General features: G+C 33.8%; 4 protein-coding genes across 4 annotated transcripts; all 4 read right to left on the bottom strand.

Annotated features, from left to right (window-relative positions):
* On the bottom strand, positions 1,870-3,015 carry LOC107621194 (F-box/kelch-repeat protein At3g23880-like). The gene has a single exon (XM_016323229.1). It carries the CDS (start codon positions 3,013-3,015, stop codon positions 1,870-1,872), a length of 1,146 nt encoding a protein of 381 aa, XP_016178715.1.
* LOC107621195 (F-box/kelch-repeat protein At3g23880-like) lies at positions 4,631-5,883 on the bottom strand. Its single transcript, XM_016323230.2, has one exon. The coding sequence runs from the start codon at positions 5,881-5,883 to the stop codon at positions 4,738-4,740; it is 1,146 nt and encodes a 381-aa protein (XP_016178716.1). The 3' UTR covers positions 4,631-4,737.
* LOC107621196 (F-box/kelch-repeat protein At3g23880-like) lies at positions 9,023-10,159 on the bottom strand. The gene has a single exon (XM_016323231.1). It carries the CDS (start codon positions 10,157-10,159, stop codon positions 9,023-9,025), a length of 1,137 nt encoding a protein of 378 aa, XP_016178717.1.
* Positions 11,487-12,717, bottom strand: LOC107621197 (F-box/kelch-repeat protein At3g23880-like). The gene is made up of 2 exons (XM_016323232.1): positions 11,715-12,717; positions 11,487-11,512 (listed from the first exon to the last, which is right to left on the bottom strand). The coding sequence occupies exons 1-2, from the start codon at positions 12,715-12,717 to the stop codon at positions 11,487-11,489; spliced, it is 1,029 nt and encodes a 342-aa protein (XP_016178718.1).

Genomic DNA, 14,174 nt, shown 5'->3' with positions numbered 1-14,174 from the left:
AAAAAATATCAGATGATATATTTTGATTTGTCAAATTACTAATATAAAATATAAATTATATATAGAGGAAAAATAGTAGAGAGAAATAAAAGAATGGAGAGAGGTAGATGAGAAAATTTATGAAGGGAGTTTATTAATTTTCAAAAAAAATATTTTCTCTCAATTTTAATAAGAGAGTGTCATGTTGAACATTTTGATTGTCACACAGATACAGTTTTTTAAATTCCTTATTCTACGGGATATTCACACACATTAGTGAATCCCAAACCAAAAAGAACGCTGCCAGCTTAATTCTCCATCTCGTCTTCATTGGTGAAAACCATCACCACCTTCCAGCTGAAGCACTCTCTCGTTTTGCATTGGTGAAAGGTATTATTATTTTCCACACATGTGTTTATGTAATTTGTTAAGAAATATCATGTTCAACATTTTTAATTATATTTTAATTTAAACATAAAAACACTCTGCTGATTTAATTGGAACAAGGTTGATCTTATTTAATTTTATTAATAAAGTTGTTGCAAATAAAGTATATAATCAACAATTAATTTAAAATTGTGTTGTTATTTTTCGATTATAATACATCTGATAGTATGATATTTTATACAAAATATTTTTAAAACACATCTAAAATCAGTCAACTTTAATAATACAATATAAATGTTAATAATACAATTATGAATGGTCGAATATAATTATATACATAAACTAAAATATTTTCAATTGTAGTTTCTTTTTCAATTGTAACACATCTAAAATATTAAGTTATACAAAAAATATTTTTAAAACACATCCAAAATCATAAATCTAAAATTTAAATTTAAACATTAAAAAATAATTGTAACACATCTAAAATTATGAAGTTATACAGAAAAAAGTTATACAGAAAATATAAAATCATAAATCTAAAATCTAAATTTAAACATTAAAAAATAATTGTAACACATCTAAAATTACGAAGTTATACAGAAAATATTTTTGAAACACATCCAAAATCATAAATCTAAAATCTAAATTTAAACATTAAAAAATAATTTTTTTTTGGTGACTAACATTAAAAATTAATTGTAACACATCTAAAATTACGATGTTATACAGAAAATATTTTTAAAACACATCCATGTGCACTTTTCGATTTTGGATGAACGACAGCGGAGAATGACTTCTCGATGTGCACCTCTGAGTTTTCCATGTGCGCCTTTGAATTTTCGACATGGCGCAAACGCGCTTCTTTGAGTGTTTTGTACGAGTTTAATTAATAATTTGATAGTTTAAGGTTTATTTTATATTTTTAAAATCAAAATTTTGAATTTTGAATAATTTGATTTTTAGATATGTATTTAAATTATAATATATTAATAATTAAATATATTAAATCTGAAACAAAAATTTAAATTTTAAATTTTAAATTTTAGTTTTTTTAGATTGTATTTTGAATGTGTATTTAATTTTAAAAAGACAATAAATCTATTCATAATTTTTAGTCGTGTTTATTTTAATTTTTTTTAATTATTGTAATAAAAAGCTGAATGTTGTAAAATTTTTAAAGGATACCTAGTTAAACAATTTATGACAGAGCTAATTTTAGGATTTGTCCAATTGCAGAACAACTTTCTTTTCTAGTGAATGGCTGCGGCATGTTTTGTAATCCCAACTTAGAGAATGTTGCAGAGCAGCCATGGGGGTAACTTGCCAAAACGGGGAGGAAGAGTTTTTTTAATTTTTTTTTTTATTATTTTTGTTGTTTGGACCCGCCGGAAATACGAATAAGACAAGCCACACCAAAATAATAAGAGAAAGGCACACAACAATGTTTAAAATAACAGAACAAAAAGCTGCAGAAGCAAAACTTTGAATAGGAACCAAATTTTAACAAGGCTGAACCAAGCTCTCAACATAATCAAATACATCGAAGAGAAGATTGTTGGCCAAGAAATTAACGCGTTTAACACTATTGTCTCTTCGGTCATAAAAAACTTCCTCAAAAAGATGACTGCCTCTCAACATGAAGATATTTCCATCCTCAAATATAAATCCTGGAAATAGCGTTTTAACAATACCGAGATGGTGAAAACTAATCTTTAGCAATTGAGTCCAAGAATTTTCATCTCCAAACTCCTTCATTTGCCATGCAATAAGATGAGTGTTCTTGTAATCATGAAGAAGATACAGGCTATTTCCCCAAACTCCCAGAGTTGGCTGTTGACCGGGGATCTCATCGATACCCTTTGGAAGCAGAATCTGTTTATGTGTATCAGATTTCAGGTCAAAAGAAACAATCATTAACATATCAAGTGTAACAGCAGCCCAATCATAATGAGCTCCATGCGGGTTACGGAGACCTAGCCAATTAAGAGTGCCACCGATGAACTGGCCATTATCTTCACATGAAAACGGAAAAGCAGGGAAACTGTTGGCCCTTTTCCAAGAACTGCCACCGAAGCTATAAACTTGCGCAGTTACTGTTCCAGAAGAATCCCGACTGACAGTCACTACCTTGTAACTGTCACTTGACTCATCATACCCAAACCCAAAAGCAGTATGCACATTGACACGTAAGCACGGCGAGTTCTCTGAAATAAACCCTGTGAGAGGGTTCAATAAACGCAACCAGATATCGCAAATATCCTTGTTGGGGTGGCAAAGAATACGGGCCACACAAACCAACCCGTTGCATGAACCCGAAACCCAGTCTTCTAGGTGTAGAGAGCGGCGATTCTCTTGAGCATCAAGAGTGGATGATGGATTTTGGATGAAAGATTCAACGGTAGTCAACACTAAGCCCCGTTTTTTTTCTTCGTCGCGGGGGAAAGTTGGTGTTCGCGTAGACAGGAGGATGGCATTATTGGGTGAACGGTGAAGGTGAAGTTTGACGAAGTGAGGGTGGGAGATGATGGAGTTCCATGACTTGCACACAAGCTTCAGGCGCGTGACAGGCTTTGCAGGAATCCAAGAGAGGATCTCCATCACCACTTCACACAAGAAGAGCGCCGCTGTTAGGTGTTGAGCCGCCATGTGCATACTCTCAAAATGCAATTGCAAATGTAGTTTTGGCACTATAAGGTAGTTTGATAAAGCTTTTATTTTTAAAAGGTTTAGTATTTATATTTGTTAAATTAAATTAAAAATAACTTTTAAAATAATAATACAGATTAGTTTATTAATTTTTTTTGTTAAGGTTGACGTTGACGTTGACTTTGATTTTGATTTTTGAGTTACTTCTATAAAAAAAAGCAGTTGGATTTGGATATGAAGGAAATGAAGTATCTTTAGTTGAGAGAAACTCTGCTGCTAATTGCTTCTAATCATATCATTTCGTTTCGGACTAAATTTTACTTCTAAGGTAAGAATTCAGCTCTCTCTCTCTTTTTTAATTAGTGGTCCACAATTAGAGGGAGAGACTGGAATAACATCTGCTGATAGAATTAATGAACAACATTTTGGTCCTATTTATTTGTTCTAACTTGTTACTAATTACTTAAGAATAATCATCATTAACAAATATTAAGAAATTTGTGTGTGGTTTTATTTCAAGACTATTCTGATTATTTTTTTAAAACAAAAAGTTCAACACAATAAGGTGGAGCAACTAAAAAGTACAAAATTATTAAGTAACAAAACAAAAAGTTAAACTGTAGTATTTCCGATATTATTATCAACAACTAAAAAAATTAAAATTAGTCCACTTTTTGTAAACTAATATTGTTATTTACTGGTAACTGTAGGTTCTTATTTAAACCAAAGAAAATATGACTGCTGCTATTATGGGAGGGGCATTACTCTTTGCTTATGTTCAGGTGTTGTTGGATAAGATCATTTCCAATGAGTTTTTGGACTTCTTTAGGAGAAAGAAAGCTTAATGTTTCACTTCTTGAAAAGATGAAGGTGACATTACTGAGTGTTTAAGCTGTTCTAAATGATGCCGAGGAGAAGCAGATCACAAATCCTGCTGTCAAGGAATGGTTGAATGAAAGTGCCAAGGTGCGAAACGTCTTTTCCTCTCGTTTCGGACGATCATATGGTATGATCAATTCTAAAAGCAGCTCCCTCATTAAGTTTTTGTTATGATACCCCTCCCCTCCCAACCGTCTCTCTACAACAGCATTTTAAGATATATAACTTTTTCAATGACAAAAAATTCTCTCATTAGGCAATACTTCATCGTCTTTTTTTTGTATTAACTATCTCACAGCAACAAAATTCAGAATACACATAGTTACCATCCTATTAGACATATATGTAACAATTTAAGAAAGCAATCTTATTTTAGTTGCTATTCTATTAGATATGTATCTAAAGATCCAAGAAATCATATACTGCATGACAAATTTACTCCGAATAAAAAAAGAACTAAACAATACTCTGACACGTAAGTTTTTTGGTTCCAATACTATTGGAAATGGAGATACACAGGATCAAACCCACCTTTACATAGTCACATAGGAAAAAACTAATGAAGGTATATACATCATGTTGAATTTGAAAAACTAAAACTGGATTGAAGTGATGACCAAACATTATTAGACTATTATATACATCATGTTTTATTAAGTTCGTAAGATGTTAAAATAGTCATGATAAAAGTGAACTGTCTACAAATTTGGACCCAACAACAAAGAAGTAGCTAAAATAAGAAAACACCCAAAATAATCACAATGACATGAACTTTGCTGTGCCTACATGAAATATAAGAATTTAAAATAACAGAACAAAAGCACTTTGAATAGGAACCAAATTTTAACAAGGCTGAATCAAGCTCTCAACATAATCAAATATATCGAAGTAACAATTGTTGGCCAAGATATTAACGCGTTTAACACTATTATCTCTTCTGTCATAAAAAACTTCCTCAAAACGATGCCGGCCTCTCAACATGAAGATATTTCCATTCTCAAATATAAACTCCGGGAATAATAGCCTTTCAACACCGAGATGGTGAAAACTAATCTTTAGCAATTGAGTCCAAGAATTTTCATCTCCAAACTCCTTCATTTGCCATGCAATAAGATGAGTGTTCTTGTAATCATGAAGAAAATACAGGCTATTTTCCCAAACTCCCAGAGTTGGCTTTTGACCGGGGATCTCATCGATACCCTTTGGAAGCAGAATCTGTTTATTTGTATCCGATTTCAGGTCAAAAGAAACAATCATTAACATATCAAGTGTAACATCAGCCCAATCATAAGCACCTCCATGTGGGTTACGGAGACCTAGCCAATTAAGAGTGCCACCGATGAAGTGGCCATTATCTTCAACAGAAAACGGAAAAGCAGGGAAACTGTTGGCCCTCTTCCAAGAACTGCCACCGAAGCTATAAACTTGCGCAGTTACTGTTCCAGAAGAATCCCGAATGACAGTCACTACCTTGTAACTGTCACTTGACTCATCGTACCCAAACCCAAAAGCAGTATGCATACTGACACTTAAGCACGGCGAGTTCTCTGAAATAAACCCTGTGAGAGGGTTCAATAAACGAAACCAGATATCGCAAATATGGTTGTTGGGGTGGTAAAGAATACGGGCCAAACAAACCAACCCGTTGCATGAACCCGAAACCCAGTCTTGTACGTGTAGAGAGTGGTGATTCTCTTGAGCATCAAGAGCGGATGATGGATTTTGGATGAAAGATTCAACGCTACTCAACACTATGCTCTGTTTTCTTTCTTCGCCGAGGGTGAGCGGTTGTGTTAGCGTAAACAGGAGGATGGCATTTTTGGACGAACGGTGAAGGTGAAGTTTGACGAAGTGAGGGTGGGAGATGATGGAGTTCCATGACTTGCACACAAGCTTCAGGCGCGTGACAGGCTTTGCTGGAACCCAAGAGAGGATCTCCATCACCACTTCACACAAGAGGACCGCCGCCGTTGGGTGTTGAGCCGCCATGTGCATACCCTCAAAATGCAATTGCAAAGGTAGTTTTGGCATTATAAATTTAAATAATAATAATAATAATAATAATAATAATAATAATAATAATAATAATACAGATTAGTTTATTGATTTTTTTGTTAAGGTTGATGTTGATTTTGACTTTGAGTTTTGAGTGACTTCTCATCAAAGAAGAAGCAGCTGGATCGGGATATGAAAGAAATGAAGTATCTTAGTTGAGAGAAGCTCTGTTGCTAATTGCTTCTAATCATATCATTTAGTTTCGGATTAAATTCTACTTCTAAGGTAAGAATTCATCTCTCTCTCTCTTTCTCTCTTCTTTAATTAGTGAGGTCCAAAATTAGAGGAAGAGACTGTAATAACATCTGCTGATAGAATCAATAAATTACATTTTTGTCCTATTCATTTGTTCTAACTTGTTACTAATTACTTAAGAATAATCATCATTAACTGATTAAAATATAATTGTAAATCCATCAAATACTAAAAAAACTTGTTTGTGAGAAATTTGTGTGCTATTAATACACTATTTCTCCTGTAAACTAATACTGTTATTTATAGGGTCTTATTTAAACCAAAGAAAATATGGCTGCCGCTATTGTGGGAGGGGAATTACTCTCTGCTTCTGTTCAGGTGTTGTTGGATAAGATCATTTCCAATGAGTTCTTGGACTTCTTTAGGAGAAGGAAGCTTAATGTTTCACTTATTGGAAAGAAGAAGATGAAGTTAAAGACAAGATTGATTTAAAAGCATGGGCATGTGTTTCAAAGGATTTTGATGGTTTTCAGGGTCACTAAGACTGTGCTTGAATCGGTTACCTCAAAAACAACAAATACTGATAACTTGAATACTCTGCTATGCAAACCTTTCCTATCTTCCATTTGACATCTCTTGATAGTGAAGATTGCCGAACACGCATTTGGAGCAAATAATTCCAGTGAAAGGTCCAACATAGAAGAAATTGGAAGAGAAATTGTGAAAAAATGTGATGGTTTGCCTTTAGCTGCAGTTGAATTGGGGGGTCTTTTTCGCACCAAATTGTCGAGAAATGATTGGAATAAGGTACTTAGAAGTAACATTTGTGATCTGCCAAATTTGAAAGTGCAACCTGCTCTGCTACTAAGCTATCATTTCCTTCCGGCTCCTTTGAAACATTGCTTTGCTTATTGTTCAATTTTTCCAAAGAACTCAGTCTTAGAAAAAGAGATACAAGTTCGGTTATGGATTGCAGAAGGCTTAGTACATGTGTCAAAAAGTAAGAAAATCCTGGAAGAAGTTGGTGACGAATTCAATTTTCAGGGGAAGATTGTTGACCCCTGTGATGCTTCACAAGCCAATATGAAGAAGAAAGAACAAATTGAAGATCTATCATTAGAATGGGATAGCTGCACTGCTCAAGAGTCCCAACATCTTGTATTGGAGCACCTGCAGCCTTCAACAAACTCGAAGAAACTAACCATCAAATTCTATGGTGGAACCTGGTTTCCGAACTGGTTAGGTAATTCCTCATTTGCACTATCACCTGTTGGACAGCTTCATAATCTTAAAGAACTCATCATATTTGATATTATCTCAGTGAAGACTATTGGTCCTGAATTTTATGGAATAGAGTTTAAACAAAGAAAGAAAAAGAAGGATTTTTAAAAAAGACATAATGGTTCACGAGTTTAAAATTGGTATTCAAAATACTCATGTGTTGTTTCAATAAGTGATGCCAAAAATTGGTTACAAGTCTACGATTTGATCTTGCAAAGCATAGATTGAGTTGTCAAAATGGCGGAAATGATAGTTACAGTACCTGGCTTTTACACTAGGCAAACTAAACATGGCAGTAGCTGCATTGTGCAGTTGCTATTCCTGTCAAATTGGGAATGTAAGATAGCTATAAGAAACATTTGACAATTCAAATGAGTTAATTCATGAGCTGAGGTTTCTAGTGAATGCAATAGGGAACAACTTAGTATTAGCAGTGCAGCAACGTCAGCAAATAGTGATAGCATCAAACTTATCATGTTATAGTTCAATGTCAATTGTGACTTTTAGCAGCATATTTTCTAGTGCATTGAAACAAATTTTTTTCAGCTGCTAATGTAATATGTAATTCTTGGACTTGATAATTTTGTTGACAAAACAGCAATAGAATACTAAAAGCAGCTCCCTCATTAAGTTTTTGTTATGATACCCCTCCCCTCCCAACCATCCCTCTACAACATCATTTTAAGATTTTAAGTACATCAAAAAATTCTTTCATTAGTCAACATTTCATCATTTTTTCTTCGTACTAACTATCTCACAGTAACAAAATTCAAAATACACATAGTTACCATCCTATTAGACATGTATGTAACAATCTAAGATAGCAATCTTATTTTAGTTGCTATCCTATTAGACATCTATCTAAAGATCCAAGAAATTATATGCTGCATCACAAATTTACTCCGAATAAAAAAAAGAACTAAAAACAATACTCTGACACGTAAGATTTTTTGTTCCAACACCATTGAAAATTGAGATACACAGGATCAAAACAACCTTCACATTGTCACATAATTTCCACGGAAAAAACTAACGAAAGTATATACATCATAGATAGGGTACTTTTGGCAGGGCAATAGGATGTCATAATTTATTTCCATCCTTATATTATTCATTCCTATGACTACTGTAAATAAGAATTCAGCTTGTCATCAAGCTTATTCGCCATACAAAACATATGTCATGAAAAGATAAAGTAACCAATAACTAAATAAAGTGAATTTTTCATTACTTTTATAATAGGATAGTCGCAAAAATCAATCTTCCCTCCAGAAAATGATGTTCTAGATTCTTACTAATGAAAAAATCAACGCAACTTCATTTGTCTGTAAACTTCATCCAACAATTAGCAAAAATGAATAAACTTATGCAACAAGTAGTCATGATAAGAATGTTAGAATTTTTTGTATATATAAAGTTTGCAGCCAAATCAAAATTGATTTTTAAATTTGGACCCAACAACAAGAAGTAGCTAAAGTAAGAAAACACCCAAAATAATCACAATGACATGAACTTTGCTGGGCCTACATGAAATATAAGAATTTAAAATAACAGAATAAAAAGCTGCAGAAGCAAAACTTTGAATAAGAACAGAATTTTAACAAGGCTGAATCAAGCTTTCAACATAATCATATGCATCGAAGTCAAGATTGTTGATATTAACGCGTTTAACACTATTATCTCTTCGGTCATAAAAAACTTCCTCAAAACTATGCCTGCCCATAAACATGAAGATATTTCCATTCTCAAATATAAACTCCGGTAGCAATAGCATTTCAACACCGAGATGGTCAAAACTAATCTTTAGCAATTGAGTCCAAGAATTTTCATCTCCAAACTCCTTCATTTGCCATGCAATAAAATGAGTGTTCTTGTAATCATGAAGAAGATACAGGCTGTTTCCCCAAACTCCCAGACTTGGCTCTTCACGGGGGATCTCATCGATACCCTTTGGAAGCAGAATCTGTTTATTTGTATCCAATTTCAGGTCAAAAGAAACAATCATTAACATATCAAGTGTAACAGCAGCCCAATCATAATCATCTCCATGCGGGTTACAGAGACCTAGCCAATTAAGAGTGCCACCGATGAATTGGCCATTATCTTCAACAGAAAACGGAAAAGCAGGGAAACTGTTGGCTCTCTTCCAAGAACTGCCACCGAAGCTATAAACTTGCGCAGTTACTGTTCCAGAAGAATCCCGAGTAGCAGTCACTACCTTGTAACTGTCACTTGACTCATCATACCCAAACCCAAAAGCAGTATGCACATTGACACGTAAGCACGGCGAGTTCTCTGAAATCAACCCTGTGAGAGGGTTCAATAAATGGAACCAGATATCGATAATACCATTGATGGGGTCAAGAAAACGGGCCACACAAACCAACCCGTTGCATGAACCCACAACCCAGTCTTCTACTTGTAGAGAGCGGCGATTCTCTTGAGCATCAAGAGTGGATGATGGATTTTGGATGAAAGATTCAACGCTACTCAACACTAAGCCCTGTTTTTTTTCTTCGTCGCGGGGGAAAGTTGGTGTTCGCGTAGACAGGAGGATGGCATTTTTGGGTGAACGGTGAAGGTGAAGTTTGACGAAGTGAGGGTGGGAGATGATGGAGTTCCATGACTTGCACACAAGCTTCAGGCGCGTGAGAGGCTTTGCAGGAACCCAAGAGAGGATCTCCATCACCACTTCACACAACAGGAGCGCCGCTGTTAGGTGTTGAGCCGCCATGTGCATACTCTCAAAATGCAATTGCAAAGGTAGTTTTGATAAATCTTATATTTTTAAAAGGTTTAGTATTTATATTTTTTAAATTAAATTAAAAATAATTTTTCTTAATTATTTTTAAATAATAATAATAATAATAATAATAATAATAATAATAATAATAATAATAATAATACAGATTAGTTTATTAATTTTTTTCTTAAGGTTGATGTTGATTTTGACTTTGACTTTGAGTTTTGAGTGACTTCTCATCAAATAAGAAGTAGCTGGATCTGGATATGAAGGAAATGAAGTATTTTAGTTGAGAGAAGCTCTGCTGCTAATTGCTTCTAATCATATCATTTGGTTTCTGACTAAATTCTACTTCTAAGGTAAGAATTCAGCTCTCTCTCTCTCTTTTATCCTATTTATTTGTTCTAACTTGTTACTAATTACTTAAGAATAATCATCATTAACTGATTAAAATATAATTGTAAATCCATCAATTACTAAGAAATTTGTTTGTGAAAAATTTGTGTGCTATATATTAATCCTTATACACTACTTCTCTTGTAAACTAATCCTGTTAATTACTGGTAACTGTAGGGTCTTATTTAAACCAAAGAAAATATGGCTGCTGCTATTGTGGGAGGGGCATTAGTCTCTGCTTCTGTTCAGGTGTTGTTGGATAAGATCATTTCCAATGAGTTCTTGGACTTCTTTAGGAGAAGGAAGCTTAATGTTTCACTTCTTGCAAAGATGAAGATGAAGTTAAAGACAAGTTTGATTTAAAAGCATGGGCATGTGTTTCAAAGGATTTTGATGTTTCCAGGGTCACTAAGATTCTAAAACATCATTTTAAGATCCTAAGTACATCTAACTTTTCCAGTGGCAAAAAATTCTCTCTTTAGTCAATACTTCATCATCTTTTCTTCGTATTAACTATCTCACAGCAACAAAATTCAGAATACACATGGTTACCATCCTATTAAACATGTATGTAACAATCTAAGAAAACAATCTTATTTTAGTTGATATCCTATTAGACATGTATCTAAAGATCTAAGAAATCATATACTGCATGACAAATTTACTCCGAATAAAAAAAGAACTAAACAATACTCTGACACGTAAGTTTTTTGGTTCCAATACTATTGGAAATGGAGATACACAGGATCAAACCCACCTTTACATAGTCACATAGGAAAAAACTAATGAAGGTATATACATCATGTTGAATTTGAAAAACTAAAACTGGATTGAAGTGATGACCAAACATTATTAGACTATTATCATTTGTTTGTGTGATTAGTTTTATTAAGTAGCTAAAGTAAGAAAACACCCGAAATAATCACAATGACATGAACTTTGCTAGGCCTACATGAAATATAAGAATTTAAAATAACAGAATAAAAAGCTGCAGAAGCAAAACTTTGAATAGGAACCGAATTTTAACAAGGCTGAATCAAGCTCTCAACATAATCAAATACATTGAAGTAACAGTTTTTGGCCAAGATATTAACGCGTTTAACACTATTATCTCTTCGGTCATAAAAAACTTCCTCAAAACGATGCCTACCTCTCAACATGAAGATATTTCCATTCTCAAATATAAACTCCGGGAATAATAGCCTTTCAACACCGAGATAGTGAAAACTAATCTTTAGCAATTGAGTCCAAGAATTTTCATCTCCAAACTCCTTCATTTGCCATGCAATAAAATGAGTGTTATTGTAATCATGAAGAAGATACAGGCTATTTCCCCAAACTCCCAAAGTTGGATCTTTACTGGAGATCTCATCGATACCCTTTGGAAGCAGAATCTGTTTATGTGTATCCGATTTCAGGTCAAAAGAAACAATCATTAACATATCAAGTGTAACAGCATCCCAATCACCTCCATGCGGGTTACGGAGACCTAGCCAATTAAGAGTGCCACCGATGAAGTGGCCAATATCTTCATCAGAAAACGGAAAAGCAGGAAAACTGTTGACCATCTTCCAAGAACTGCCACGGAAGCTATAAACTTGGGCAGTTACTGTTCCAGAAGAATCCCGAATGACAGTCATTACCTTGTAACTGTCACTTGACTCATCATACCCAAACCCAAAAACATTATGCGCATTGATACGTAAGCAAGGCGAGTTCCCTGAAATAAACCCTGTGAGAGGGTTCCATAAACGAAACCGGATATCGCAAATATGGTTCTTGTATAGAATATGGGCCACACAAACCAACCCGTTGCATGAACCCAAAACCCAGTCTTGTACGTGTAGAGAGTGGCGATTCTCTTGAGCATCAAAAGTAGATGATGGATTTTGGATGAAAGATTCAACGCTACTCAACACTAAGCCCTGTTTTCTTTCTTTCTCGGGGAAAGGTGGTGTTCGCGTAGACAGGAGGATGGCATTATTGGGTGAACGGTGAAGGTGAAGTTTGACGAAGTGAGGGTGGGAGATGATGGAGTTCCATGACTTGCACACAAGCTTCAGGCGCGTGACAGGCTTTGCAGGAATCCAAGAGAGGATCTCCATCACCACTTCACACAAGACGAGCGCCGCTGTTGGGTGTTGAGCCGCCATCTGCATGCCCTCGAAATACAACGAAGAAGAACGTAAATGTAATTGTATTATAAGTAGCGGATAGGATTTGAATTCTTTAAATTTTAAATTTTTATTTTGAAAGATAAAGTGTGATCTCTCATCTTTTTATAAAAAAATCATTTAAAAATGAGTGATCATATTTCAAAATTTAAAAAAATTAAATTTAAATTAATCGTGTCTCTGGCGGCTAGGTTTTAAAATTGATCAGGAAATGAAGAGATGACATGTGTCCTGTTATTGTTGTGTTAGTGGAGATTATTAACGTCGTTTCTGAAAACGAAAAATTTGTGATGGCGCACACATTTTTGGGATTTTATTAATATGTAGAGGTTTGAAAGTAATTTCATTTTCCAAGTTATTTATGGCAGAGCTAATTTTAGGATTTGTCCAATTGCAGAACAACTTTCTTTTCTGGTAAATGGCTGCGGCTTGATTTGTTGATTTTGTGGTGCTGAAATCTTGAAATTTTTGTATAAGTTTTAGGTTTAATTACTCTGCTGATTCCTATAGTTTTGCAAAATTTTCAATTAGATCCTTATATTTTTTTTTAATTGAGTCTTTACACCAAATTTTTTTTAAATAGGTCCCTATACTTTTTTTTTTCTTTTATTTAGGTCTCTATACTTTTTTTTCCTTTTATTTAGGTCCCTGTACCAATTCCTTTTTTTAGTTGGGTCCCTATAAAATTAAGCCAATTACTACTAAGAGGGACTTAATTAAAAAAAAATTGGTGCAGGGACCCAATTAAAAAGAAAAAAAGTATAGGGATCTAATTGAAAATTTCACGAAACTATAGGGACTGACAGAGTAATTAAACCTAAGTTTTATGTTTGTTTTGTGATCCCAACTTTGAAAATGTTGCAGAGCAGCCATGACTGTAACTTGCACAAACTGGGAGCAAGAGGTTTTTTAATTTTTTTTTTTGTTGTTTGGACCCGCCGGAAATACCAATAAGACAAGCCACACTAAAATAATAAGAGAAAGGCACACAACAATCTGATTGTAACTCTAGCAACTCGCAGGTGCTAAGCATTCTTTTCAATTTTGTCAAATTTTTATTTTCATTACACTTCTTTATTTAATTTCTTAATTTTAAGTTTTGAAAATTGAGGGAATAGGATGTTTTTTAGACATTTCATAAAAAAAGAAGTGTCATCTTCTCTTGAAAATACAAAGTACATACACTTTTAATTTGTCGAAATAAATATCTTTCTGTATTTTTAAAAAATCAGAATTATGAAGTTACTTTTAAATAATAATAATAATGATAATATTACAGATTAGTTTATTGATTTTTTTGTTAAGGTTGATGTTGACTTTGTTTTTGACTTTGAGTTTTGAGTGACTTTTCATCAAAGATGAAGCAGCTGGATTTGGATATGAAGGAAATGAAGTATCTTAGTTGAGAGAAGTTCTACTACTAATTGCTTCTAATC

Source organism: Arachis ipaensis, chromosome B10, assembly GCF_000816755.2.
Source record: "Arachis ipaensis cultivar K30076 chromosome B10, Araip1.1, whole genome shotgun sequence".
Taxonomy (NCBI): domain Eukaryota; kingdom Viridiplantae; phylum Streptophyta; class Magnoliopsida; order Fabales; family Fabaceae; genus Arachis; species Arachis ipaensis.
Note: the sequence above shows the minus strand (reverse complement) of the source record. Positions and strands in the feature narration are given on the sequence as shown.